This window comes from Pezoporus wallicus, unplaced genomic scaffold (genome assembly GCF_028554395.1).
Source record: "Pezoporus wallicus isolate ANWC-B61680 ecotype Strahan unplaced genomic scaffold, APGP_CSIRO_Pwel_v1 contig_12558, whole genome shotgun sequence".
NCBI classification, from domain to species: Eukaryota; Metazoa; Chordata; class Aves; order Psittaciformes; family Psittacidae; genus Pezoporus; species Pezoporus wallicus.
This window is the reverse complement of record NW_026636766.1, coordinates 1-24,968: the sequence shown is the minus strand read 5'-3', so window position 1 is coordinate 24,968 and position 24,968 is coordinate 1. Positions and strand designations below refer to the sequence as shown.

Genomic DNA, 24,968 nt, shown 5'->3' with positions numbered 1-24,968 from the left:
GTTCCCGTTCCCGTTCCCGTCCCCGTCCCCCGCCGGCTCTGTGGGAGCAGCCCGGGGTCACCCCAGGGCACCCGCGGGTCCTCCCCCCATCCCCCATCCCCCATCCCCCATCCCCCCCCTCCCCCCTTCCCCTCCCCCCCCCTCACCTGGGCACCTCCCGACGGCTCCGTCCGCGCCCTCCTCGAGGCCGCTCCTGGCTCGCACCGGGACGGGGCCGCGTCAGCCCCGGCCCGGGGGGGGGAGGGGGGGGGAAGGGACCGGAGCGGGGGGGAGGGGGAGGTGGGGGAGGGGAGGGGGCACTCACGGGAGGTGCTCGGGGGCGGGGCCGCAGCCGTCGGGGGGCAGCCACGCGCAGTACGGGTCCCGCGCGGCCAAGCAGCTCCTGGGGGGGGATGGGAGCGAGGTCCTGGAGCCGCCCCGGGGGGAGCCCCCTCCCCCCCCAGCCCCGCTCACCTCCGGCAGGCTCCGTGCTGGGCGCAGCGCGCCAGGGGCAGGCGAACCAAGCACCCCGCGAAGGCCACGAAGAGCTCCCGGCCCGGCCCGTGCAGCTCCAGACCCAGCACCCGGCTCGCTCCGCGCCGGCCCCGGCACCTGCAGCACCACGGCGGCGCCCAGGGTGACTGACCCACGGCACCCATAGCCCCATAGCCCATAGCCCATAGCCCCATAGCCCCACGGCACCCAGAGTGGCTGACCCACGGCACCCATAGCCCCATAGCCCCACGGCACCCAGGGTGGCTGACCCACGGCACCCATAGCCCCATAGCCCATAGCCCATAGCCCCATAGCCCCATAGCCCCATAGCCCCATAGCCCATAGCCCATAGCCCCATAGCCCCACGGCACCCAGAGTGGCTGACCCACGGCACCCATAGCCCCATAGCCCATAGCCCATAGCCCCATAGCCCCACGGCACCCAGAGTGGCTGACCCACGGCACCCATAGCCCCATAGCCCCACGGCACCCAGGGTGGCTGACCCACGGCACCCATAGCCCCATAGCCCATAGCCCATAGCCCCATAGCCCCATAGCCCCATAGCCCCATAGCCCATAGCCCATAGCCCCATAGCCCCACGGCACCCAGAGTGGCTGACCCACGGCACCCATAGCCCCATAGCCCATAGCCCATAGCCCCATAGCCCCACGGCACCCAGAGTGGCTGACCCACGGCACCCATAGCCCCATAGCCCCACGGCACCCAGGGTGGCTGACCCACGGCACCCATAGCCCCATAGCCCATAGCCCATAGCCCCATAGCCCCATAGCCCCATAGCCCCATAGCCCATAGCCCATAGCCCCATAGCCCCACGGCACCCAGAGTGGCTGACCCACGGCACCCATAGCCCCATAGCCCCACGGCACCCAGGGTGGCTGACCCACGGCACCCATAGCCCCATAGCCCCATAGCCCCATAGCCCCATAGCCCATAGCCCATAGCCCCATAGCCCCATAGCCCCATAGCCCCATAGCCCATAGCCCATAGCCCCATAGCCCCATAGCCCCACGGCACCCAGGGTGGCTGACCCACGGCACCCATAGCCCCATAGCCCCATAGCCCCATAGCCCCATAGCCCCATAGCCCCACGGCACCCAGAGTGACTGACCCATAGCCCCATAGCCCCATAGCCCCATAGCCCCACGGCACCCAGGGTGGCTGACCCACGGCACCCATAGCCCCATAGCCCCACGGCACCCAGGGTGGCTGACCCACGGCACCCATAGCCCCATAGCCCCATAGCCCCATAGCCCCACAGCACCCAGAGTGACTGACCCATAGCCCCAAAGCCCCATAGCCCCACGGCACCCAGAGTGACTGACCCATAGCCCCATAGCCCCATAGCCCCATAGCCCCATAGCCCCACAGCACCCAGAGTGACTGACCCATAGCCCCATAGCCCCACGGCACCCAGGGTGGCTGACCCACGGCACCCATAGCCCCATAGCCCCATGGCACCCAGATTTACTGACCCATATCCCCATAGCCCCATAGCACCATAGCCCCACGGCACCCAGAGTGACTGACCCATAGCCCCATAGCCCCATATGGCACCCAGAGTGACTGACCCACAGCACCCATAGCCCCATAGCCCATAGCCCATAGCCCCATAGCCCCATAGCCCCATAGCCCCATAGCACCCAGAGTGACTGACCCATAGCCCCATAGCACCCAGAGTGGCTGACCCATAGCCCCATAGCCCCACGGCACCCAGAGTGACTGACCCATGGCACCCATAGCCCCATGGCACCCAGAGTGAATGACCCACGGCACCCATAGCCCCATAGCACCCAGAGTGAATGACCCACGGCACCCATAGCCCCATAGCCCCATGGCACCCACAGTGACTGACCCACGGCACCCATAGCCCCATAGCACCCAGAGTGAATGACCCACGGCACCCATAGCCCCATAGCCCCATGGCACCCAGAGTGACTGACCCACAGCACCCATAGCCCCATAGCCCCATGGCACCCAGAGTCACTGCCCCATAGCCCCATGGCACCCAGAGTGAATGACCCACAGCATCCAGAGTCACTGCCTCATAGCCCCATGGCACCCAGAGTGACTGACCCACGGCACCCACAGCCCCATAGCCCCATGGCACCCAGAGTCACTGCCCCATAGCCCCATGGCACCAGGCGTGACTGACCCACGGCACCCATAGCCCCATGGCACCCAGAGTGACTGACCGACGGCACCCATAGCCCCATAGCCCCATAGCCCCATAGCCCCATGGCACCCAGAGTGACTGACCCATAGCCCCATAGCCCCATAGCCCCATGGCACCCAGAGTGACTGACCCACAGCACCCATAGCCCCATAGCCCCATAGCCCCATAGCACCCAGAGTGACTGACCCACAGCACCCATAGCCCCATGGCACCCAGAGTGACTGACCCACGGCACCCATAGCCCTATGGCACCCAGAGCGAGTGACCCACGGTACCCATAGCCCCACGGCACCCAGAGTCACTGCCCCATAGCCCCACGGCACCCATCGTGACTGCCCCATAGCACCCATCATGACTGCCCCATAGCACCCATCATGACTGCCCCATAGCCCCATGGCACCCATCGTGACTTCACCCACAGCCCCATGGCACCCATGAGCCCCCCAGCACCCATTGCCCGGCCCTCACCGCTTGGGGTCATAGAGGCTGATCTCCTCCAGCAGCAGCGCCTCAGAGCCGGGGTCCCCGTGGCTCTCACCGGGTGCCGGGGTGCCCGCGGGGGGCTGCTGCGCCGCCAGCAGCACCTTCAGCACCCGCCCGTCCTCCGCACCCAGGAAGAGCACGGTCCGGTTCCTCCAGGGCCCCGCGCCCGTGTCCACCGCCAGCCGCGTCAGCCTGCGCAGCACCGAGCACGGCACCCCTCGCACAGGGGTGCTCCTGCAGCACCCGCACCCCTCCTGCAGCACCCGCACCCCTCCTGCAGCACCCGCACCCTTACTGCAGCACCCGCACCCCTACTGCAGCACCCGCACCCCTTGCACAAGGATGCTCCTGCATCACCTGCACCCCTCCTGCAGCACCCGCACCCCTCCTGCAGCACCTGCACCCCTCCTGCAGCACCCGCACCCCTTGCACAAGGATGCTCCTGCATCACCTGCACCCCTCCTGCAGCACCCGCACCCCTCACACACGGATGCTCCCCCAGCACCCACACCCCTCACACAAGGATGCTCCTACAGCACCCGCACCCATTGCACAAGGATGGTCCTAGAGCACCCGCAACCCTCCTGCAGCACCCGCACCCCTCCTGCAGCACCCACACCCCTCACACAAGGATGCTCCTGCAGCACCCACACCCCTCACACAAGGATGCTCCTGCAGCACCCGCACCCATTGCACAAGGATGGTCCTAGAGCACCCGCACCCCTCCTGCAGCACCCGCACCCCTCCTGCAGCACCTGCATCCCTCACACACGGATGCTCCTGCAGCCCCTCACACACGGATGCTCCCGCACCCCCCCCAAACCATGCCCCCCCCATCCCCGAGCCCCCCACCGCTCACCTGGTGCCGGTGCGGGTGAACAGGGGCCGCCCGCCCGCGGGCTCCACGGCCCCGTGCAGCAGGGGATGCTCCTTGGCGAAGGCCAAGGTCTCATCCGGGAAGTCCCCGGAGGTGCTGATGCCCGCGGCCGCTCCCATCCCTGCGCAGCAGCCGGGCCTGCGGCACAGCGGGGGCACGGTGGGGCAGGAGCCGCGGCACCGGGGTGGGTTGGTGGGACCCGGGAGTCCCCGGGGGTACCTGGGCTGGGGCACCCGCTCCTCGGGCACCGGGGTCCAGGCGCCGGCGGCACCGCGGGGCTCAGCGAAGGGGCCCTCGAACGCCCGCTCCACGTCCGCCAGGTAGAAGGCGCAGACGGCGGAGCCGGGGATGCTGCAGTGGGGCCGGGGGGTCTGGGGTTGCCCGGGGACCCTCCAAGTCCCTGCTGGTCCCTTCCTGCTGGTCCCCGAGGTCTCTGTCCCCGGGTCCTGCCCCACTGTGGCTCCATCCCAATGGCCCCATCTCCCATGGGCGCACCCCAAGTCACCATGAACCTCATGTCTCGATGTCCCCCCGTGCCTGCTCCACATCTCCCCTTGGCCAACCACATGTCCTCCACAAGATCCCATGCCCATGTCCCCATCCTCATATCCCCATCCCCGTGTCCCCATCACCCCATGTCCCCATCCCCACCCCATCCCCATCCCCATCCCCATCCCCATATCCCCATCCCCATCCCCATCCCCATCCCCATCCCCACATCCCCGTATCCCCATCCCCATCCCTGTGTCCCCATCCCCATCCCCACATCCCCATCCCCACATCCCCGTATTCCCATCCCCACATCCCTGTATCCCCATCCCCATCCCTGTGCCCCCCTCCCCATCCCCACATCCCTGTATCCCCATCCCCACATCCCCATCCCCACATCCCCGTATTCCCATCCCCACATCCCTGTATCCCCATCCCCACATCCCCCCCCCCATCCCCATCCCCCCCCCATCCCCATCCCCATCCCCCCCTTCCCATCCCCATCCCCATCCCCATCCCCACATCCCCATCCCCACATCCCCATCCCCACATCCCCATCCCCACATCCCCGTATCCCCATCCCCACATCCCTGTATCCCCATCCCCATCCCCACATCCCCATCCCCACATCCCCGTATCCCCATCCCCCTCCCTGTATCCCCACATCCCCCCCATCCCCACATCCCCATCCCCACATCCCCGTATCCCCATCCCCATCCCTGTATCCCCATCCCCATCCCCACATCCCCACATCCCCATCCCCATCCCTGTGCCCCCCTCCCCATCCCCACATCCCCTCCCCTTGCCCCCCTCCCGTGCCTGTTGGGCTGGGTGCCGAAGAGGGCGAGCACCGCGGCGCGGCCTCGCAGGGCCCTTGGGGGGGTCACGGCCTCCAGGACGTCGAAGGCGAAGACGGAGTCCCCGGGTAGGGCGCAGAGCAGCCGCACCTTGAGGAACGAGCTCCAGCGCCGCTCCAGCACCCGCGCCGAGCCGCCGCCGTCGTTGCGGCACACGCGGGCCACGCGCGCCACCAGCACCTGCGCCAGCACCAGCGGCCGTCAGCCCCACGCGGCCCCACGGCCATGGGCACCCATGGCCCCCGCGCCCACCTTGCCCATGGCCCGGAGCTCCACCGACACCTCCCGGAAGAAGAAGTAGACGAAGGGGCCGTAGGGCAGCGCCTGCACAAAGTGGGGCTCTGGGGAGGGAGGGGGGTTCAGCCACCAGCACCTCCCATCCTTGTCCCATGTGGAACCATGGAATGGGGTGGGTTGGGAAGGACCTGAAGGTCATCCAGATCCAACCCCCTGCCATGGGCAGGGACACCTTACACTGAACCAGGGCACCCAAGGCTCTGTCCAACCTGGCCTTGAACACCGCCAGGGATGGAGCATTCACAACCTCCCTGGGCAACCCATTCCAGTGCCTCAGCACCCTCACAGGGAAGAATTTCCCCCTTAGATCCAATCCAAACCTCCCCTGTTTCAGTTTGAACCCGTTACCCCTTGTCCTGTCACTGCAGTCCCTAATGAAGAGTCCCTCCCCAGCATCCCTATAGCCCCCTTCAGACACTGGAAGCTGCTCTGAGGTCTCCCCGCAGCTTCTCTTCTCCAGGCTGAACAGCCCCAACTTCCTCAGCCTGTCTCCATACAGGAGCTGCTCCAGCCCCTGCTCATCCTCGTGGCCTCCTCTGGACTTGTTCCAACAGTTCCATGTCCTTTTTATGTTGAGGACCCCAGAACTGCACACAATGCTCCAGGTGAGGTCTCACGAGAGCAGAGCAGAGGGGCAGGATCACCTCCATGACTGCTGCTCACGGTGCTTTGATGCAGCCCAGGACACGGTTGGTTTCTGGGCTGCGAGCGCTCCCTGAACCCGGCTCATGTTCGGTTTCTCATCAACCAACACCCCCAAGTCCTCCCCTCAGAGCTGCTCCCAATCCCTGTGCTCATCCCCTCCCCTTTACCCCCAGACCCCCCCTCCCCGCTGTGCCCCCATCACCCCCCCCCCGGTCCGGGACCCCTTTGGGTACCCTGCAGCCAGCGGGAGCTGTACTTGAGGGTGCGCAGGGGCGGGCGGCCGGGGCTGAGGCTGCGGTAAATCACGGCATCGCTCGCCTGGAAGTCGGCCACGGTGGCAGAGTAGAGGCTGCCGTCTGCAGGGGGAGACCCCAGCATCACCCCAGTGCCCCCCCCATGTCCCCCCCGACCCCGGTCCAGCACCCACCAACAAAGAGGGCGACGATGCTCTGCTGGGCGTCGAAGGGGCACCGGGCCTGGCCGCTCACGTCCTCACCCTCCTGCTCCAGGCTGCTCACCTGGGGGGGGCCCAGCGGTCACAGCCCCCCCAGTGCTGAGACCCCCCCCCCCCCAACTCAGGACCCCCGGACCCCCACCTTGTAGGTGCGGCAGAGGGGGCTGAAGGCGTTGGTGCCGCAGGCCAGGAGGGTGCGGGCGTCGCGGGGCACCAGCACCCTGATGTAGTTGTGGCACTCATCCTGCACCGGGGCAGGCGGGGACGCAGGGGCCGTGGCGTCACCACCTTCCCCTGCCCCGACCCCGTCCCTTGTTACCCCCCCACATTCCGCACCCCCCGCAGCACGCAACCGTACACAGCCTTACCCCATGGCTCCGTTCCAGGTACCCCATTGCACCCCCATACCCTGTACCCCCGTTCCATGTACCCCATTGCACCCCCATACCCTGTACCCCCGTTCCATGTACCCCATTGCACCCCCATACCCTGTACCCACATTCCAGGTACCCCATTGCACCTCCATACCCTGTACCCCCGTTCCAGGTACCCCATTGCACCCCCATACCCTGTACCCCCCGTTCCATGTACCCCATTGCACCCCCATACCCTGTACCCCCCGTTCCATGTACCCCATTGCACCCCCATACCCTGTACCCCCGTTCCATGTACCCCATTGCACCCCCATACCCTGTACCCCCGTTCCATGTACCCCATTGCACCCCCATACCCTGTACCCCCATTCCATTCACTACCACACCCCCACATGCTGTACCCCCCACCAATACACCTGTACCCCATAAACCTCTCTGTACCCTCGTACCCCCTACCTCACCACCTCCACCTGTACCCCCAAACCCCAGCACCTCCCATAAACCCCCCCATTGCCGCTCTGCCCCTAACCCCCCCCGTGCCCGCACCCCCATACCTGCAGCCGGCCCCGCATGGCGCAGTTGGCCCTGTCCCGTGTCTCCCAGGTCAGGTGCTGTGGGGCCAGATGGGGGGGGGGGCTCAGGGACCCCAATTCCCCTTTACCCTGTGTGTGTGTGGGGTCCCCAGCCCCCTTACCCGCTCCGGGTACAGCGTCCCCTTGTCCTGCCCCAGGTCGAAGGCGTAGATGTGGTCCCTGGGGGGAGGCGTGAGTGTGCCCCAGCACACACAGGGATGCTCCAGCACACACAAGGATGCTCCAGCACACACAAGGATGCCCCAGCACACACAGGGATGCCCCAGCACACACAAGGATGCTCCAGCACACACAGGCACACACACAGGGATGCTCCAGCACACACAGCACACACACAGGGATGCTCCAGCACACACAGGGATGCTCCAGCACACACAGGGATGCTCCAGCACACACAGGGATGCTCCAGCACACACAGAGATGCTCCAGCACACACAGGGATGCTGCTCCAGCACACACAGGGATGCTCCAGCACACACAGGGATGCTCCAGCACACACAGGGATGCTCCAGCACACACAGGGATGCCCCAGCACACACAGGGATGCTCCAGCACACACAGGGATGCACCAGCACACACAGGGATGCTCCAGCACACACAGGGATGCCCCAGCACACACAGGGATGCTCCAGCACACACAAGGATGCTCCAGCACACACAGGGATGCTCCAGCACACACAGGGATGCCCCAGCACACACAAGGATGCCCCAGCACACACAGGGATGCCCCAGCACACACAGGGATGCTCCAGCACACACAAGGATGCTCCAGCACACACAGGGATGCTCCAGCACACACAGTGATGCCCCAGCACACACAGGGATGCTCCAGCACACACAGGGATGCTCCAGCACACACAAGGATGCTCCAGCACACACAAGGGCCCCAGCACACACAGGGATGCCCCAGCACACACAGGGATGCCCCAGCACACACAAGGATGCTCCAGCACACACAGGGATGCTCCAGCACACACAGGGATGCCCCAGCACACACAGGGATGCCCCAGCACACACAGGGATGCTCCAGCACACACAGGGATGCTCCAGCACACACAAGGATGCTCCAGCACACACAAGGATGCTCCAGCACACACAGGGATGCTCCAGCACACACAAGGATGCTCCAGCACACACAGGGATGCCCCAGCACACACAGGGATGCTCCAGCACACACAAGGATGCTCCAGCACACACAGGGATGCTCCAGCACACACAGAGATGCCCCAGCACACACAGGGATGCCCCAGCACACACAGGGATGCTCCAGCACACACAGGGATGCTCCAGCACACACAAGGATGCTCCAGCACACACAGGGATGCCCCAGCACACACAGGGATGCTCCAACACACACAGGGATGCTCCAGCACACACAAGGATGCTCCAGCACACACAAGGATGCTCCAGCACACACAGGGATGCTCCAGCACACACAGGGATGCCCCAGCACACACAGGGATGCTCCAGCACACACAGGGATGCTCCAGCACACACAGGGATGCACCAGCACACACAGGGATGCCCCAGCACACACAGGGATGCCCCAGCACACACAAGGATGCTCCAGCACACACAGGGATGCTCCAGCACACACAGGGATGCCCCAGCACACACAAGGATGCCCCAGCACACACAGGGATGCCCCAGCACACACAGGGATGCTCCAGCACACACATGGATGCTCCAGCACACACAGGGATGCTCCAGCACACACAGGGATGCTCCAGCACACACAAGGATGCTCCAGCACACACAGGGATGCCCCAGCACACACAGGGATGCTCCAGCACACACAGGGATGCTCCAGCACACACAAGGATGCTCCAGCACACACAGGGGATGCCCCAGCACACACAGGGATGCCCCAGCACAGGATGCAGCACACACAGGGATGCTCCAGCACACACAGGGATGCCCCAGCACACACAGGGATGCTCCAGCACACACAGAGATGCTCCAGCACACACAGGGATGCTCCAGCACACACAAGGATGCTCCAGCACACACAAGGATGCTCCAGCACACACAGGGATGCTCCAGCACACACAGGGATGCCCGAGCAGACACCAGCGCACAGGCGCTCGCCCAGCCCCAGACAAGCCCAGAGCCGGGTGCGGAGCTCGCACCCCCACGGCCGCGCGGGTCCCTCCGCAGCCGCCCCGGCGCTCACCGGGCAGCCACGAAGAGGGTGCCGTTGAGCCGCAGCATGCGCTGGAAGTCGAGGCCGAGCTGCGCCGTGGCGTTGTCCCCCCGGAGGCCCCCGAACCGGGGGTAGGCGGCGGTGGCTGCGGGGGCAGAGGGGTTCGTGACACCCCCCCCCCCCCCCCCGTCCATCCCCCGGGGACCCGCACCCCGCTCCCGCCGCTCACCTGCGAGCCCCACGGTGCTGCGGGGAACCAGGTCCCGAGGGAAGGGCTGCGCCGAGAGCAGGGGGGGGCCGGGGAGGAGGAGGAGGAGGAGGAGGAGAGGCAGGGGGAGCCCCGGCATCGCCGCGCAGGGCTGAAGGGGGCTGATCTCAGAGGGGAAACTGAGGCACGGGGGGCACAGGGCAGCGCTGGGGAGGGAGCGATGCGGGGATCCCCCAGTGCGGGGATGGGATCTCCGGTGCCTGCTCCCCGCGGTGGTCCCAGTGCCCCCGCTTCAGTGTCCCCGTATCCCCATCCCAGTGCCCCCGCTTCAGTGTCCCCGTATCCCCATCCCAGTGCCCCCGCTTCAGTGTCCCCGTATCCCCATCCCAGTGCCCCCTTTTCAGTGTTCCCATATCCCCCTCCTGGTGCCCCCTCCCGGTGGTCCCAGCGCCCCCGCTTCAGTGTCCCCGTATCCCCATCCCAGGGCCCCCGTATCCCCCTCCTGGTGCCCCCTCCCGATGGTCCCAGTATCCCCGCTTCAGTGTCCCCATATCCCCCTCCTGGTGCCCCCTCCCGATGGTCCCAGTGCCCCGTTTCAGTGTCCCCGTATCCCCATCCCAGTGCCCCCGTTTCAGTGTCCCCATATTCCCGTCCTGGTGCCCCCTCCCTACGGTCCCAGTGCCCCCATTTCAGTGCCTCTGTGCCCCCGTCCCAGCGCTCCCAGTGCCCACAAGCACCCCCCAGCACCCCCGCGTCCCGCACAGCGCCCCAAGCACCCCCCACATCTCTCACAGGACCCCCCCCACATCCGCACCCCAACAACGCCCCTCGCGACACGAGCCCCTCCCGCCCCGACCCCTCCGCTCTCGGTACCGGCTCCGCGCCCCGAGCGGTCCCGAGCGGAGCCGAGCAGCCCCGAGCGGCTCCGCCCCGGAACGGGCCGGGACGGGCCGGGAGCCGGAGCGGGGCCGGGGGCGGGACCGGGAACCTCCGTGGGCCGCGTGTCCCGGCCCCGCTGCCAGCGGAGGCCACCCTATAGATAGGCGTTAATCCCCGCTAATGACATGATCCTCATTAGCGGCTGAGCGCTGCTTGCACACGCGTGTGCATGCACATGCGATGCACATCCATGCAGATCCATGCACATGCGATGCAGATCCATGCACATGCGATGCAGATCCATGCACATGCAATGCACATCCATGCACATGCCATGCAGATCCATGCACATGTGATGCACGTCCATGCACATGCAAGGCATATCCATGCATATTAATGCACATCCGATGACCGTCCATGCACATGCAATACACATCCATGCATATTCATGCACATCCATGCACATGCGATGCACATGCAATGCACATCCATGCACGTGATGCACGTCCATGCACATGCGATGCACATCCATGCATATTCATGCACATGCGATGCAATCCAGGCACATGCGATGCACGTCCATGCACATGCAATGCACGTGATGCACGTCCATGCATATTCATGCACATGCCATGCACTGCCATGCACATGCCATGCACGTCCATGCACATGCGATGCACATCCATGCAGATCCATGCACATGCCATGCACGTCCATGCACATGTGCAGAGACCCTTGCACCAGGGCGTGCAGTGGGGCTGTCACCTCCGTGTCCCCCCCGTCCCCTCTCCTGCAGCAGCCTGTGGCTCTCTGCACAGCCCTGTGCACTTGGCCCAGTGGGCACTGGGAGCCACTGGGAGTTACTGGGAGCACCGAGCACCCCCTTGTGGCACTCACCCTCCTGCCCTCAACTGCCACCGGCCTCCCCCACGGGGGCAGAGGGACCCTGGGGACATCCGGGGGGGGGGGGGGTGTTAGGTGACCCTGGGGACACCCCTGAGGCTCCGGTGGGTGCCTGGGGGGCCCAGGGGTGCGGGCTCAGGGTGACCCCTGGTGGCACTGCGCGGCGTGGCACCCAGGTCCCGCGGGTGCCCCAAGTGGGTGCCGCAGCCCCGGGGGCATGAGCGGGTCCCCAGATCGTGTCCCTGCGGGGTGACAGCACCCTCAGGGGGCGACCAAATCCCCTGCAAGGTGCCGCTGTCCCCAGGGTGCTGCCCATGTCCCCAATGGGGTTACCACGGTCCCAAGGGGTCAACCGTGTCCCCATCCCGAGGAGGGTGACCGCGTCCCCAGGGGGGCTGTGGGGGAGTCCCCGGCTGTGACAAAGAGGCAGAGCCAGGTAACAGTGCTCCAGTTTATTTACAGGCTCTGGGGCGGGAGGTGCCGTCCCCCTCCCCATGCGGGCGCAGGCACTGGGGTCCCACCCCGGAGACCAAAGACCGTACAAATAAATACAACCAGAAGGGAAGGGTCTGCTGGTAAATCTTGTCCAGTAGCTCCCGGTGCCATCCCCCGGTACTCCCGCAAGGAGGCTGCCTCTGCCACCAGGCGCTGGGGGGCCCTGCAGCAGGAAAGGTCCCTTGAAAGAGAGAAGGAAAGGACACCACGTCCCAGCCCTCCCCACATCCCTGGGTCCCCACCCCTATGCGCAGCAGGGGCTGGGTGCCGGGGTGTCCCGGGATCCCCATGGCCGTCATCACCACGTCGCAGCCCCGGTGTCCCCAGCATCACAGCGTGAAGATCTCATCCTCTGCATCGCGGAGCGCGGCCGCCCGGGGGGTCCTGGTGAGGGGCCTGGGGCCGAGGCGGGGGCCCTGGGGGGCCGTTGGGGCCCTGGCCTCCGGGCTCTGAGTGCCTTCAACCTGCGCTGCGCTGCAGGGGTGCAGGGGGGGGCACTGAGGGGGTGGCCTTGCCCCCTGTGGACAAACCCCCTCCCACAAGAGCCCAGTTACCCCCTAAAGGGGTCGGGGCCGGGGGGGCTCACCCGGTGCTGCCGGTGCGGAGCCGCTGCGCTGCCACCGCCGCCGCCGCCGCCGCCTTGGAGCGCCCGATCTCGGCATCGAGCTGCTGCAGGAAAGCGGTGGCCGAGAGGTCGTGGCGGGGCACGGCGGGGGCAGCCGGGGCACCCCCCGACGGGGCGGGCGCGTCCTTGTCCTCGGGGCAGGGTCCCCTCGGCTGCCCCGGCACGGGGATGAGCAGGGTGGGCTTGAGGAAGATGGTGTCCGAGGTGTAGAGGCGGTTGGCGCGCTTGATCTGCTCCATCTGCCGGGGCGGGGTAAGGGTGGAGATGGGGACAAGGGCAAGGATGGGATGGGGACAGGGATAAGGATGGGATGGGGATAAGGACAAGGATGGGGATGAGAACAGGGGTAAGGATGGGATGGGGACAAGGGCAAGGAAGGGATGGGGACAGGGGTAAGGATGGGATGGGGACAAGGACAAGGATGGGATGTGGACAGGGGTGAGGATGGGATGAGGACAAGGATGGGATGAGAACAGGGTAAGGAAGGGATGGGAGCAAGGGCAAGGATGGGATGAGAACAGGGGTAAAGATGGGATGGGGACAAGGAAGGGATGAGAACAGGGATAAGGATGGGATGAGAACAAGGATAAGGGCGGGATGGGGACAAGGGCAGTGAACAGGACAGGGGGGAGGCAGCGATGGCCCCTTTGGGTCGGGGCCCCTTCTGCCACCCTCCGGCCCCCGGGCACCCGCACGGCGCTCACCGTCACCCCGTAGCGCAGCGCCAGCCCCGGCAGCGTGTCCCCGGGCTGCAGGCGGTGCTCCCGGGCCGAGGCTCCCGGGGCCCCGCTCCCCGCCGCCATGGCCGGACGGCCCCGCTCCGCTCCGCCCGCGCTCCCTCCGTCCCCGGGGGCTCATGGAACAGCCCCGGTCCGGGCTGCGGCCGCCGCTCACGGGGGCAGGCCCGGCCCCACCGCTGCCACCGGGCGCCCTCCGGGCCCCGGTGAAGGCAGAGACGCCATGGCCCGGCCCGGCCCGGTCCGGCCGCCCTCGCGGAGGCCTCTGGGAGTTGTAGTTCGAGACGAAGCCGGGGACCTCCGCCGCGCCTCGGGGGGTGGCGCCGCTGCCCTCACCCCCACCCCGGGGTCCTCCCCGCACCCCCGGGCCTGAACCCGCCCGCTCCCTGGCCCCGGGGGGGGCGCGGGTCTAACCCAGACCCCCCTGGGGGACGCGCGGCGGAACTACAACTCCCATCATGCCTCGGGGCCGCGACCGCCCCCTCCCGCGCTCTCATTGGCTGTCGCGCCCGCGCGGAGCCTGCCGGGAGGAGCCCCCCGCCCCCGGACGCGGGGCGAGGGGAGCGCGGTTCCCATAGCAACCGCCGGCCGCCGCCATGTCCTTCAAGCGGGAAGGCGACGACCCCGCGGAGCTCGGGGTGCTGCAGGTGAGCCCCGGGCACCCCGGGACCGGCCGCAGCCTCCCCGCACGCAGCCCCCGCTTCCCCGCCCCTTCCCCGGCCCCCTCAGCCCCGGCTTGGCCTTGCCCCCCCCCCTCAAGGTTCCCCCCGCCGGGCCCCAAAGCCCCTCCTCGGCCTTCGCTGCCTCCCGGCATTGCCCCGTCCCTGGACCCAAACTCCCCCTTCCCGACCCCCGTGCTCCTTCAGAACGGGGTCTCCAGGGTGCCAGCGCCTAAGGGGGGACGGGGCTGGGGGGCCGGGGGGGGTGTCCCAGCAGCAGGGACGGAGCGGGGCAGGGCGGGCGCTCACCCCCTCCCCACCACGGCCCCCCCCAGAAGAGACGCGTTGCAGACCTCTTGGCCAGCTACATCCCCGAGGAGGAGGCGCTGCTGCTGAGGAGCGGGAGGTGGGTGCCCCCCCCCCCCCCCAGCACACCCCCCCCAAGGTGCTGTGTGGTGCTGAACCCCCCCCCCGGCACAGGTACGCCTGCACCGTGTGCGCCCATCGCCCCGTCTTCGACACGCTGGACGTGCTGAGCGTGCACAGGGCTGGCAGGAAGCACAGGAGCAGTAAGTGGGGGCCAGCGCGGGGGGGGGGGGTGAGCAACAACGTCCCTGTCTGTCCCGTGTCCGTCCCCCCCCCATTCCTTTTGCTCTCTTTCAGGCCTGCAGCGCTTCTATGGCAGGAAGGGCTCGGGTGAGGACACGGCGCAGAAGCTGCAGCCCAAGGAAGAGGTGCAGGCAGAGGTTGGTGGGGGTGACCCTTATATAGACCCCCTCCCAAGCCAGCCCCTTCCTGAGCTCTGCTTCCTCCCCCCAGGGCTCCCCGGCCCCTCTTCTGGCACGGACAAGGAGGATTGCCCAGAGTGCTCTGCTGAAAGCAGCTCCCTACAGCAGCTGCTGCCGGAGGACGGGGTGAGCTTTCACTGCTGGAGATGGAGAAGGGATTGAGAGCAGCCCTGAGGAGGCCTTGGGGGTGTTGGTTGATGAGAAACTGAACATGAGCCGGGTTCAGTGTGCACTCAAAGCCCAGAAACCAACCGTGTCCTGGGCTGCATCCAAAGGAGCGTGACCAGCAGGTCATGGAGGTGATCCTGCCCCTCTGCTCTGCTCTTGTGAGACCTCACCTGGAGCATTGTGTGCAGTTCTGGGGTCCTCAGCACACAGAGGACGTGGAACTGTTGGAACAAGTCCAGAGGAGGCCACGAGGATGAGCAGGGGCTGGAGCACCTCCTGTATGGAGACAGGCTGAGGAAGTTGGGGCTGTTCAGCCTGGAGAGGAGAAGCTGCGGGGAGACCTCAGAGCAGCTTCCAGTGTCTGAAGGGGGCCTATAGGGATGCTGGGGAGGGACTCTTCATTAGAGTGACAGTGACAGTGACAGGACAAGGGGTAACGGGTTCAAACTGAAACAGGGGAAGTTTAGATTGGATCTAAGGAGGAAATTCTTCCCTGTGAGGGTGCTGAGGCACTGGAATGGGTTGCCCAGGGAGGTTGTGAATGCTCCATCCCTGGCAGTGTTCAAGGCCAGGTTGGACAGAGCCTTGGGTGCCCTGGTTCAGTGTGAGGTGTCCCTGCCCATGGCAGGGGGTTGGAACTGGGTGCTCTCAAGGTCCTTTCCAACCCAAACCATTCCATGATTCTATGCAGGAAAGCTCTGGGCTTCCTTGGTGGGGGGACTGTGGCCTCGCTGCTGTTGGGCGCTCGTGGGACGAGGCCCTGACTCCTTCTCCCATCACAGGGTGGAGGGAAGCAGCTCACGAGCTTGGACGGGGCCGAGTGCTGCCCCGGCGCTGCCAGAGCCGTCACAGAAGGAAGGAGAAGCTGTTGTCAGCAGCACTGCAGCTGTGCTGCTGGGGCACCGTGGTGGGCAAGCAGGTAAGAGCCAGGCAGCAGCTCTGGGGCTGCACGGCCTTGGGCTCTGCGGCTCCCCACAGCCCCTCTCTGCCCTCCCAGACCCCGTGAAGGTGACGCCCGCCCGCAGAAACAAAGCTTCCTCAGCCCCGGGGCAGCCCAAAGCCCTCAGCCCCGAGAGGCGCCAGGCGCTGGAGCAGTACCTGAGGCTGCGGAGGTGAGCGCCGGCCCCGCTGGCCCCTAGGCGGAGCCTGGCAGCCCGGAGCTGCCCTCACTGTGTCCGTCCCCAGCGCCGGCTGGATCCGGGACCGCTCGGGCAAGTGGGTGAAGGACGAGAACGCTGAATTCGACTCCGACGAGGAGGAGCCGCCCCTGCTGCTGCCGGCGTGAGCCCCCCCCCAACCCCTGCCCCAGCGCTCCCCATGGGCACGGCTCCCCCCCCCCCCCCCACGCTGTCCCCAGGAGGTGCCTGAGCCTCTGGGGCAGGTCCTGGCACTCCAAGGGCTTTGCTGGCACCTGGACTCAACGTGGTGCCCTCGCCGGGTGTCCCCATCCTGGCCAGAGCCCTGCAGGCGCCACCAGCCCAGCCGTGGGCTTTGGCCTGGCCCTGCCCCATCCCCTCCTGGCCCTGGCACAAGTCCTGCTCATTTTCTCACACGCTGGCAGCTGCCTGTGGGTCGTGGCCTTTTTGGGGCAGCAGCGCCGGGTTCACCCCGTCCCCAGCCCCAGCAGCTGTCCCGGTGCTTCGGGGAGTGCCAGCGCCCGCTGCCCTCCCCCTGTCCTGCTCGGGTTTGGGTGTCTGCTGTGCGCCTATGGGACCGTCCTGCATGGGGCTGAGCGTCCACGGCCCTGGGGCAGCAGCCATCACCCGCCCGAGGGTCCCTGTGGGGACGGGCCCTGTTCCTGGGGGTTTCCCTGCTGGCATTGCTCAGGGTGATGGTAGCTCCAGGCACCGGGATTTTCCCGTTCGCTCAGCTCCTGGCTATAAATAGGTGGTGGAACCTATAAATAGGCCCCGTGTGTGTTGTGTCCCCCCCCTCCCCAGCACCTCCCCAGGCCGTGGGTGCTCGGCTCTGTGCCAGGGGGGTGCCTCTTGCCCGCCCCGGGAGTTGCCCTGATCCCTGCACCCCTCCTGGGCTCAGTCCTCCAGGTGTCAGTGCCCTGACCTGAAGGGATCCAGGATCCCCTGTGCAATGACAGCCAGAGGCTAACAAGGGCCTCGAGCCCTGCAAGAGAGAGGTGCCCCTGCTGCCCTCAGCCCATCCCAGCCCTACGCACAAATCCTGCCTGGGATGCATCCGAGTGGATCCCAAGGCCGTGCCTCTCCAGCCTCTTTATTTACAGCGGGGAGCAGGAGCTGTGAAGCCCGTTCCTGCCACCTTAGGTTTTCTTCTGCTTGCGCCCTGGGGGCAGAGGGAAGAAGGAGGGGTCAGGACCATGTTTCCCCCCCCTCCCCTCCCAGCCCCACTGCCGTTGCTGCCCCGGGGGCAGGCAGGGGACACTCACGGAGCTCGTTGTTGTTGGTGATGGCGATGGCAGCACGGGCACGGGGACCTTGCTGGGTGAAGTGGTAGCCAAAGCGCACGACGGAGGGGCACTGCTCCAGCATGGTGGCCATCTCCATCTCCACTGTGTCACCCAGGCGCTGGCACTGTGGGGCCAGAGTGACGCTAGGCACACTGAGACGCTGGGGACACCCCTGTCCCCTCCCTGGGCTACCCCACGGCTGCCTGTTCCTACCTGGTTGTCCACCTTGAGCTCACTAAGGGTGGTGTTGTGGTACATGGCCTTGATGATGCTCATCATGCCAGCGCTGGTGATGAAGTTGGATTCGATGTTGAGGCTCTGGAGGGTCTTGTTCTCCATCAGCATCTCGGCCACGGCCTGTGTGTCACCTCAGGGTGTCACCTCGGGGTGGCACCCCCCATCTGGCATGTCCTGGGCCACCGATGCCCCAGGTGACGGTGGAAAAGCCACCGGTACCTGGCCTTGTCGGTGCCCAGGATGGAAACCAGGGCAGGGGACGTGTGGGGACACGGGGCTGGGACTCACGCTGGCCACGGGGTCGTTGCTGCGGGTGGCTACCAGGCTGAGCTTCTTGACGTGGGTGTTGGTTTTCATGGCCTCACAGATGGCTTTCAGCGTGGAGATAGGAATGTCCTGCAGCAAGGGGGTGTGCGTGGCACCAAGGGGATGGGGACATCCCCAAGGATGCAGGATGGCACCGAGGGGGTGTCAGTGGCATTGAGGGGGTATTGATGTCTCTGAGGGTACAGGGGCATCCCCAGGAAGGTGCTGGATGTCACCCCAGGGATGTAAGTAGCACAGAGGGGATGTGGGATGGCACCTAAAGGGACATGGATGCCCCTGGATGAGGACCAGTGCCCTGCGACAGGGACCAGCCCCACGGGGACACCCCAAGCCCAGGCCTAGCGCCCTGGGGACAGCTTGGGGGCGCTGCCCCCAATGTCCTTCACCTTGATGTTGTTGAGGTTGACGTCCTCCAGAGCCCCGTCGTTGGCCTGGATCTGCCGCAGCGTCTCCTCCACGTTGGTGGGATTCGGGGGCTCGTCCGGCACTGGCTTGTACGTGTCAGGCTTCACCACGCCTGGGGCACACGCGTGTGCGTGGGGGGACACGGGACCGCGCACGGGGGCACAGGCACACAGCCCCCCGTGGGCATGAGGCCGGCACAGGGGGTCCCAGAGGGGTTCTGATCCCCGCATCCCCCACTGAGCAGCCCCATGGACCCTCTGCCCCCCATCCTGGGGGAGGTCCCCCCCTTTCCCCGTGGGCCGTGTCCCCAGCGCACTCACTGTTGATGCCCTCCGTGTTGGAGATGGTCCCGCTGCAGATCGCGTCGTAGTACTGCTTGTTGCTCATCAGCGTGTACATGCCCAGGATGGCTGCGGGGCCGGGGGGGTGTCAGTGGGTGCCCCAGTCCCCCCTGTCCCCCCCCAGTGTGGAGGGGGCCAGGGCAAGCGCATGACACCGCTGCTCCTGGTGCAATGTGCAAGGCTGCTGGGGGCCCCACTCCCCTGGGTGAGGGTGACAGGCGAGGGGCAGCCTCGTGTGAGGCTGCGGGGTGAGGAGGCTGCCTCGTGCAAGGCTGTTAATGCGGCCCCATGCAAGGTTGTGGTGTGATGGGGCAGCCACATGCAAGGTTGTTAATGCAGCCACATGCAAGGTTGTGGTGTGGTGGGGCAGCCCCATTCAAGGTTGTGGTGTGGTGGGGCAGCCCCATGCAAGGTTGTGGTGTGATGGATGGGGCAGCCCCATGCAAGGTTGTTAATGCAGCCACATGCAAGGTTGTGGTGGGATGGGGCAGCCCCATACAAGGTTGTTAATGCACCCCCATGCAAGGTTGTGGTGGGACGGGGCAGCCCCATACAAGGTTGTTAATGCGGCCCCATGCAAGGTTGTGGTGGGATGGGGCAGCCCCATGCAAGGTTGTGGTGAGATGGGGCAGCCCCATGCAAGGCTGTTAATGCAGCCCCATGCAAGGTTGTGGTGCAATGTGAAGGTTATGGTGCGATGCGGCAGCCCCATGCAAGGTTATGGTGTGATGCAGCAGCCACATGCAAGGCAATGGTGCCATGCAGCAGCCCCATGCAAGGTCATGGTACCATGCAGCAGCCCCATGCGAGGCAGTGGTGCAATGGGGCAGCCCCATGCAAGGCAATGGTGCCATGCAGCAGCCCCATGCAAGGTTATGGTGCGATGTGAAGGTTATGGTGCGATGTGGCAGCCCCATGCAAGGCAGTGGTGCGATGGGGCAGCCCCATGCAAGGTTATGGTGCGATGTGAAGGTTATGGTGCAACGTGGCAGCCCCATGCATGGCTGTGGTGTGATGCAGCAGCCCCATGCAGGGTTGCGGTGTGATGCAGCAGCCCCATGCAGGGTTGCGGTGTGATGCAGCAGCCCCATGCAGGGTTGCGGTGTGATGCAGCAGCCCCATGCAGGGTTGCGGTGTGATGCAGCAGCCCCATGCAGGTTTGCGGCGTGATGCAGCAGCCCCATGCAGGGTTGCGGCGTGATGCAGCAGCCCCATGCAGGGTTGCGGCGTGATGCAGCAGCCCCATGCAGGGTTGCGGTGTGATGCAGCAGCCCCATGCAGGGTTGCGGTGTGATGCAGCAGCCCCATGCAGGGTTGTGGTGTGATGCAGCAGCCCCATGCAGGGTTGCGGTGTGATGCAGCAGCCCCATGCAGGGTTGCGGTGTGATGCAGCAGCCCCATGCAGGGTTGTGGTGTGATGCAGCAGCCCCATGCAGGGTTGCGGTGTGATGCAGCAGCCCCATGCAAGGCAATGGTGCGATGGGGCAGCCCCGCTCCAGACCCACCGGCGATGTCGCACATCTCGGCCTCGGTGGCGTTGGCCAGGGCCTCCTCCAGCTCGGGCTCCAGCGTGATCTGCTCCTCCCGCGGGATCTCCCGCGTTGGGTTCTTGGGCACAAAGGGCTTCCCTGCGTGCGGGGCCGCGGTCACTCCCTGCCCAGCCCCACTGCAGCCGGGACAACGCAGCCATGGCCTGGGGGGCCGGGGCTGGCAGGGCCAGGGGAGCACAGGGCCAATGCCCTTGGGTGCCCTGGGCCAGGGCTGATGCTCCGTGGGGTTCGGGTGACGGTAGAGGAGGGGTGATGTTACCAGGGGTGTCATTGCCAGGGGTGGCTGTGCTGGAAGGGGAGGGGGGGACATTGCAAGGGGTGGCCATAGTTGGGGGGGGGGGGGTGACATTGCCAGGGGATGCCTGTGCCCGGGGCTGGCGGGGGCCCAGCTCGCCCAAGACACCCGAGCCGCTGGCGAGGACGGTTGTGCCAAGCTAAATATACCCGGTGCTGCGGGGCCCTGTCCCCCCCGGCCCCCCGCCAGGCTCCCCACCGTGTCCCTGCACCTTTCTTCTCGCCGGTGAAGGGCACCAGGTCCTGGCGCTCGCCAGCCTCCAGCGCCTGCTTCTCGAGGTGCTGCAGCAGAGCCTCGCGGTCCAGGGGCCCCGTCGGGCTCTTCTGCGTCTGGTCCCGCTGCCGCAGCCCCGCGGGCAGCAGCACGTTCTGGGGATGCACTGTGTCACCCGCAAGGGGGTCCCCGCAGCCGGGGGGGCACCCGCCCTGCTCAGCACCGCCACGCACCTCGGGGTCCATCTCCATCAGCTCCGTGTCCAGCTGCGCCAGCTCCTCGGCCGACAGCTCCCGCAGGATCTTGTCCTCGTCGATGTCCCGGTACTTCTCCAGCTCCTGCCGGTAGGACGTCATGGCGGGGGCTGCGGGCGGCCTGGTGGGAGGGGGGGGACACGGCAGGGACCTGGGTGCCTGGTGGGGGGGCTCCTGGTGAGGTGCTGGGGATGCCCTGCGCTGCCAGGGGACCCCAGAGATCACAGCATCCCCGTCCGTGCCATAGCCTGCAGGGAGCCTGCGTGCCATGGGGTGGTATTGGCTTCCCATTGGGGGGGGGACATGGGGCACCCCAGGGTGGTGGCTTGGGGAGCTCATGGGGAAACCGAGTCACAGCTCCCAGTGGTTCCCAAGACCAGGAGCCAGTGTTCGTGCCCCCCCAGCCTCCTGCGCTGCATGGGGGGTCAATCACCAGCCCCAGTGCCCCTCTGCCCCCCAGCCTGGGTTCCCCCCAGCCCTCGGGGAGGGGGGGTGTGCAACAGGGGCAAACACTGAGGACATGAACCACGACCCCCCCCCCCCCCGCCCCGGGGGCAGCTTTCCCCAAAGGAACCTCATTGGGATTCTCCACCCGACACCGGGGACACGGACACGCACCCGGTGCCCCCGGGAGGGACCGAACGGGGAGCGGGGATCCCCCACAGCCCATGGGACCCCCGAACCGGTAGCGCTGGGGGGTGATGACCCTGACACCCCCCCTCTCCCCCCCATTGCAGACCCCAGTGCCTTTACCTGGTGCCTGGGGGGGGTGGCAGCGCCTGCCTGGGTGCGAGCCCCGGTGCTGAGCGCAGGGCTCCGGGCGCGCAGGGCATGAGATCAGCGTTTTCTTGGGCCCGGCAGCGGGAGGGGCGGATCACGTATCCCCAGAGCCCCGGGCGCTATCGAGCCCTGCCAGCCCCGCGGCTCCACCCCGGAGCCCCGCCGCCACCGGGGCCTGCTCTTACCTTTGGGGTGCCCCGGGCAGGGTGACCGGGAAGGCTGGGGGGGGGGGAAGAGGCCGAACTTCATGCGTGGGGCCCCACAGTCCCTTGGAGACCCCCAAGCCTCACCCCGGGGTATTTTATGCCTTCTTTACCCCAAGACCATGGGAGTGACTTGGCTCTTGCACAGCCCCAGGCCCCTGAATCCCATTCAAGGGGGTGCATGGGGCCACCGTCACTGGGGCTTCCCATGGCAGTGCTGCACTCGAACACACTGCTTGTTTATTGTAGGGTCCCTCAGAAAACAAGCGGTTGTAGGCACCCCGTGTTTATTGTAGGGTCTCTCCAATAACAAGGGGTTGAACGCACCCCATGCTTATTGTAGGGTCTCTCCAATAACAAGGGGCTGTACGCATCCCGTGTTTATTGTAGGGTCTCTCCAATAACAAGGGGCTGTACGCATCCCATGTTTATTGTAGGGTCTCTCAAATAAGAAGGGGTTGAACGCACCCCATGCTTATTGTAGGGTCTCTCCAATAACAAGGGGCTGTATGCATCCCACGTTTATTGTAGGGTCTCTCCAATAACAAGGGGTTGAACGCACCCCATGCTTATTGTAGGGTCTCTCCAATAACAAGGGGCTGTATGCATCCCACGTTTATTGTAGGGTCTCTCAAATGACAAGGGGTTGAACATACCCCACGTTTATTGTAGGGTCTCCTGGTGTTGCAGATGCTGAAATGGATGCGGGTTACTTGGATTTCTTTCTTTTCCCTATCAAAAACGGGAGGCAGGAGATAAATAGAGCGAGGAACCACTGCCCACGGAGGCGAGGCCGAGGAGCGGAGCCCTCAGCTCATGGGGACGCTCTGCTTGATGACGATCTTCTGGCGGGTGGGCCGGGCGCCGGGGTCGGGACCGGGGGCAGCAGCGGCCCCCAGGGCGGCGGAGGCAGCGGCGCTGGGCAGCCCGTGCGCCGTGATGTACTTCTTGTAGGCCTCCCGGATGATTTTGAAGGCGCGGATGTTGGAGTAGGGGATGTCGGTGATGGGGTCCCGGTACACGGCCGGTTTGTGGGTCACGGGGCAGATCTCCCGCACCGGCAGCCGCGGCGGCTTCGCTTTGGGGAAGAAGCGCTCGAAGGTTTCGTCGTCGCTGAAGGAGATGAAGGTGCGGGAGCACTTCCCGGCGGAAGCGGGAGCCGGGGTCGGAGCTGCTTCCGTCTGCTGGGGGTCTTGGTCCAGCCTGGAGAAAGCCCTGGGATGAGGGGAAGCCACGAGCAGGCAGAGCCACCAAATCTGCCCAAGTCTCCCCCCCGCCAGGACTGTGGGGCACTGCCCAGAGCCTGCTTATCCCTCCCCACCCCAGAGGGGTAGGAGCAGGGTTGGGTGAAGACACCAGCAGGGTGAGCCCAACCTACCCCTCCACGTCCACGTTCTCCTCCTTGCCGGGCTCTGGCACCAGGGGCATGGTGACGGACCAGTACCGGATAACGGGCCCCACGCACTTCCTCTTCTTCTGAACCTGCTTCTTCTTGTCAGCCTCCAGGCGCTCGTAGTTCTCTGTGCAAGCAGCGACCAAGGGAAGGGGAAGCTCAGCCCCCAGAGGCTTCCCCCCACCCCACCAGCAGCCCCTCTGCCCACAGCAGCAGCGCCGGGGCCGTGTGCGCCTCACCCAGGGAGCGCAGGTTGATCTCCTCCGTGATCTTGGCCTCCTCCAGCAGCTCCTCCTGGGTCAGCGGCCGCTCGTAGTTGGGGCCTCCCTTCTTGCGCTTGGACTGCACCTGCCGCTCCTGGATGCGCAGGAACGTTTGGCGCGTGTGCTCCGTCGTCGACTGCCGCATGTGCTTCCGGCCTGCGGCACCGCAATGGAGCTCACCGGCAGCCACACCGGGACACCCCCCCCACACACACCCCAAACACACACTCACTGTCTCCCAGCTCCTCCTGCAGCTCCAAGGGCACAGCCTTCACCTCTCGGGGCTTCTGGGAGCTGCCGCTGGGGACGTCGAGCTTCTTGGGGCGAAGGCTCTTGAGGGGCTCCTGTGGGATGGCGCAGAGGAGGTGAGGATGGGGAGCCCCCCCCAATGGCTGCGGCTTTGGAGCTCACCGGCAGCGCACCCCCTCCCCTTCGCACCCGGTACGCCTTGGTGACGACGCGGCGGCGGCGCTTGGGCTCGCTCTCATCCTGGTCGCTCGTGGGCTCCTCGCCCTCGTCGATGTCGAAGTCGGAGTCCACCTCGTCATCGCTGTCGGACTGGTCCCCCCGGTACTCGTCATCGCCGGACTCCTGCGGGGAACAGAGCGGCCGCGTCACGGCCCCATCGCCGCGGGGCTCGGGCAGCGCCTCCAATGCCCCCCCCCCTTCCCTCCCCCGGGTCCCGCACCTCGGTGAAGCCGCCGTACGTGGTCTGGTAGAACTCGTCCTCCTCCTCGGCCTCCAGCAGCCCCGATAACCGGTTACCGGCCGTGCGCCGCGGGGCTCGGCCCTCCGCCAGGCTCATCGCGCCGCCGCGATCGGCGCTCCCCTGCGCGGCCTGCGGGGCCCGGCGGGCGGAGCGAGCGCCGAGCGGCCGATGGCGGCGGGAGCCCCCCCGCGGCCCGGAGGTTCCCCGTGGGCTGGGCCGGAGCGGTACCGGCGT

The 24,968-nt window shown here is 66.4% G+C and overlaps 5 protein-coding genes across 5 annotated transcripts; 1 reads left to right on the top strand and 4 right to left on the bottom strand.

The window, feature by feature from the left end:
• Positions 1-304: 304 nt before the first annotated feature.
• Positions 305-10,227, bottom strand: LOC130595169 (semaphorin-6C-like; the record flags this gene model as incomplete). The annotated part of the gene is made up of 14 exons (XM_057401667.1): positions 10,110-10,227; positions 9,911-10,025; positions 7,839-7,896; positions 7,699-7,755; positions 6,913-7,014; positions 6,744-6,834; positions 6,550-6,672; positions 5,627-5,715; positions 5,337-5,554; positions 4,248-4,379; positions 4,011-4,166; positions 3,137-3,343; positions 454-591; positions 305-382 (listed from the first exon to the last, which is right to left on the bottom strand). Coding segments are annotated over exons 1-14 (1,682 nt in total), but the record flags the coding sequence as incomplete, so codon positions are not given.
• A 2,235-nt stretch (positions 10,228-12,462) lies between these two features.
• LYSMD1 (LysM domain containing 1) lies at positions 12,463-13,229 on the bottom strand. Its single transcript, XM_057401665.1, has 2 exons — positions 12,952-13,229; positions 12,463-12,839 (listed from the first exon to the last, which is right to left on the bottom strand). Exons 1-2 carry the CDS (start codon positions 13,227-13,229, stop codon positions 12,695-12,697), a joined length of 423 nt encoding a protein of 140 aa, XP_057257648.1. The 3' UTR covers positions 12,463-12,694.
• Positions 13,230-14,322: 1,093 nt separating this feature from the next.
• Positions 14,323-16,631, top strand: SCNM1 (sodium channel modifier 1). The gene is made up of 8 exons (XM_057401664.1): positions 14,323-14,374; positions 14,722-14,792; positions 14,867-14,955; positions 15,050-15,132; positions 15,206-15,300; positions 16,125-16,261; positions 16,340-16,454; positions 16,528-16,631. Exons 1-8 carry the CDS (start codon positions 14,324-14,326, stop codon positions 16,625-16,627), a joined length of 741 nt encoding a protein of 246 aa, XP_057257647.1. The 5' UTR covers position 14,323; the 3' UTR covers positions 16,628-16,631.
• Positions 16,632-17,547: 916 nt separating this feature from the next.
• TMOD4 (tropomodulin 4) lies at positions 17,548-21,518 on the bottom strand. Its single transcript, XM_057401669.1, has 9 exons — positions 21,366-21,518; positions 21,131-21,287; positions 20,580-20,702; positions 19,054-19,143; positions 18,715-18,845; positions 18,290-18,397; positions 17,978-18,121; positions 17,744-17,888; positions 17,548-17,640 (listed from the first exon to the last, which is right to left on the bottom strand). Exons 1-9 carry the CDS (start codon positions 21,486-21,488, stop codon positions 17,618-17,620), a joined length of 1,044 nt encoding a protein of 347 aa, XP_057257652.1. The 5' UTR covers positions 21,489-21,518; the 3' UTR covers positions 17,548-17,617.
• A 1,658-nt stretch (positions 21,519-23,176) lies between these two features.
• Positions 23,177-24,861, bottom strand: VPS72 (vacuolar protein sorting 72 homolog). The gene is made up of 6 exons (XM_057401668.1): positions 24,714-24,861; positions 24,464-24,616; positions 24,258-24,369; positions 24,002-24,181; positions 23,748-23,889; positions 23,177-23,572 (listed from the first exon to the last, which is right to left on the bottom strand). Exons 1-6 carry the CDS (start codon positions 24,828-24,830, stop codon positions 23,179-23,181), a joined length of 1,098 nt encoding a protein of 365 aa, XP_057257651.1. The 5' UTR covers positions 24,831-24,861; the 3' UTR covers positions 23,177-23,178.
• Between the last annotated feature and the right edge of the window lie 107 nt (positions 24,862-24,968).

What these genes read in the sequence shown, in the direction of transcription:
- TMOD4 (XM_057401669.1), bottom strand. Translation starts at nt 21,488, where the DNA reads ATGACGTCCTACCGGCAGGAGCTGGAGAAGTACCGGGACATCGACGAG. An exon ending in CGAGATGTGCGACATCGCCG is followed by an intron (nt 19,144 to 20,579) that starts GTGGGTCTGGAG and finishes CCGGCCCCGCAG; the next exon opens with CCATCCTGGGCATGTACACG. An exon ending in CAACACGGAGGGCATCAACA is followed by an intron (nt 18,846 to 19,053) that starts GTGAGTGCGCTG and finishes CGTGTGCCCCAG; the next exon opens with GCGTGGTGAAGCCTGACACG.
- VPS72 (XM_057401668.1), bottom strand. Translation starts at nt 24,830, where the DNA reads ATGAGCCTGGCGGAGGGCCGAGCCCCGCGGCGCACGGCCGGTAACCGG. An exon ending in CGTACGGCGGCTTCACCGAG is followed by an intron (nt 24,617 to 24,713) that starts GTGCGGGACCCG and finishes TGTTCCCCGCAG; the next exon opens with GAGTCCGGCGATGACGAGTA. An exon ending in TCGTCACCAAGGCGTACCGG is followed by an intron (nt 24,370 to 24,463) that starts GTGCGAAGGGGA and finishes GCCATCCCACAG; the next exon opens with GAGCCCCTCAAGAGCCTTCG.
- LYSMD1 (XM_057401665.1), bottom strand. Translation starts at nt 13,229, where the DNA reads ATGGAGCAGATCAAGCGCGCCAACCGCCTCTACACCTCGGACACCATC. An exon ending in CTCCGCACCGGCAGCACCGG is followed by an intron (nt 12,840 to 12,951) that starts GTGAGCCCCCCC and finishes GCACCCCTGCAG; the next exon opens with CGCAGCGCAGGTTGAAGGCA.
- SCNM1 (XM_057401664.1), top strand. Translation starts at nt 14,324, where the DNA reads ATGTCCTTCAAGCGGGAAGGCGACGACCCCGCGGAGCTCGGGGTGCTG. An exon ending in CGGAGCTCGGGGTGCTGCAG is followed by an intron (nt 14,375 to 14,721) that starts GTGAGCCCCGGG and finishes GGCCCCCCCCAG; the next exon opens with AAGAGACGCGTTGCAGACCT. An exon ending in CAGTACCTGAGGCTGCGGAG is followed by an intron (nt 16,455 to 16,527) that starts GTGAGCGCCGGC and finishes GTCCGTCCCCAG; the next exon opens with CGCCGGCTGGATCCGGGACC.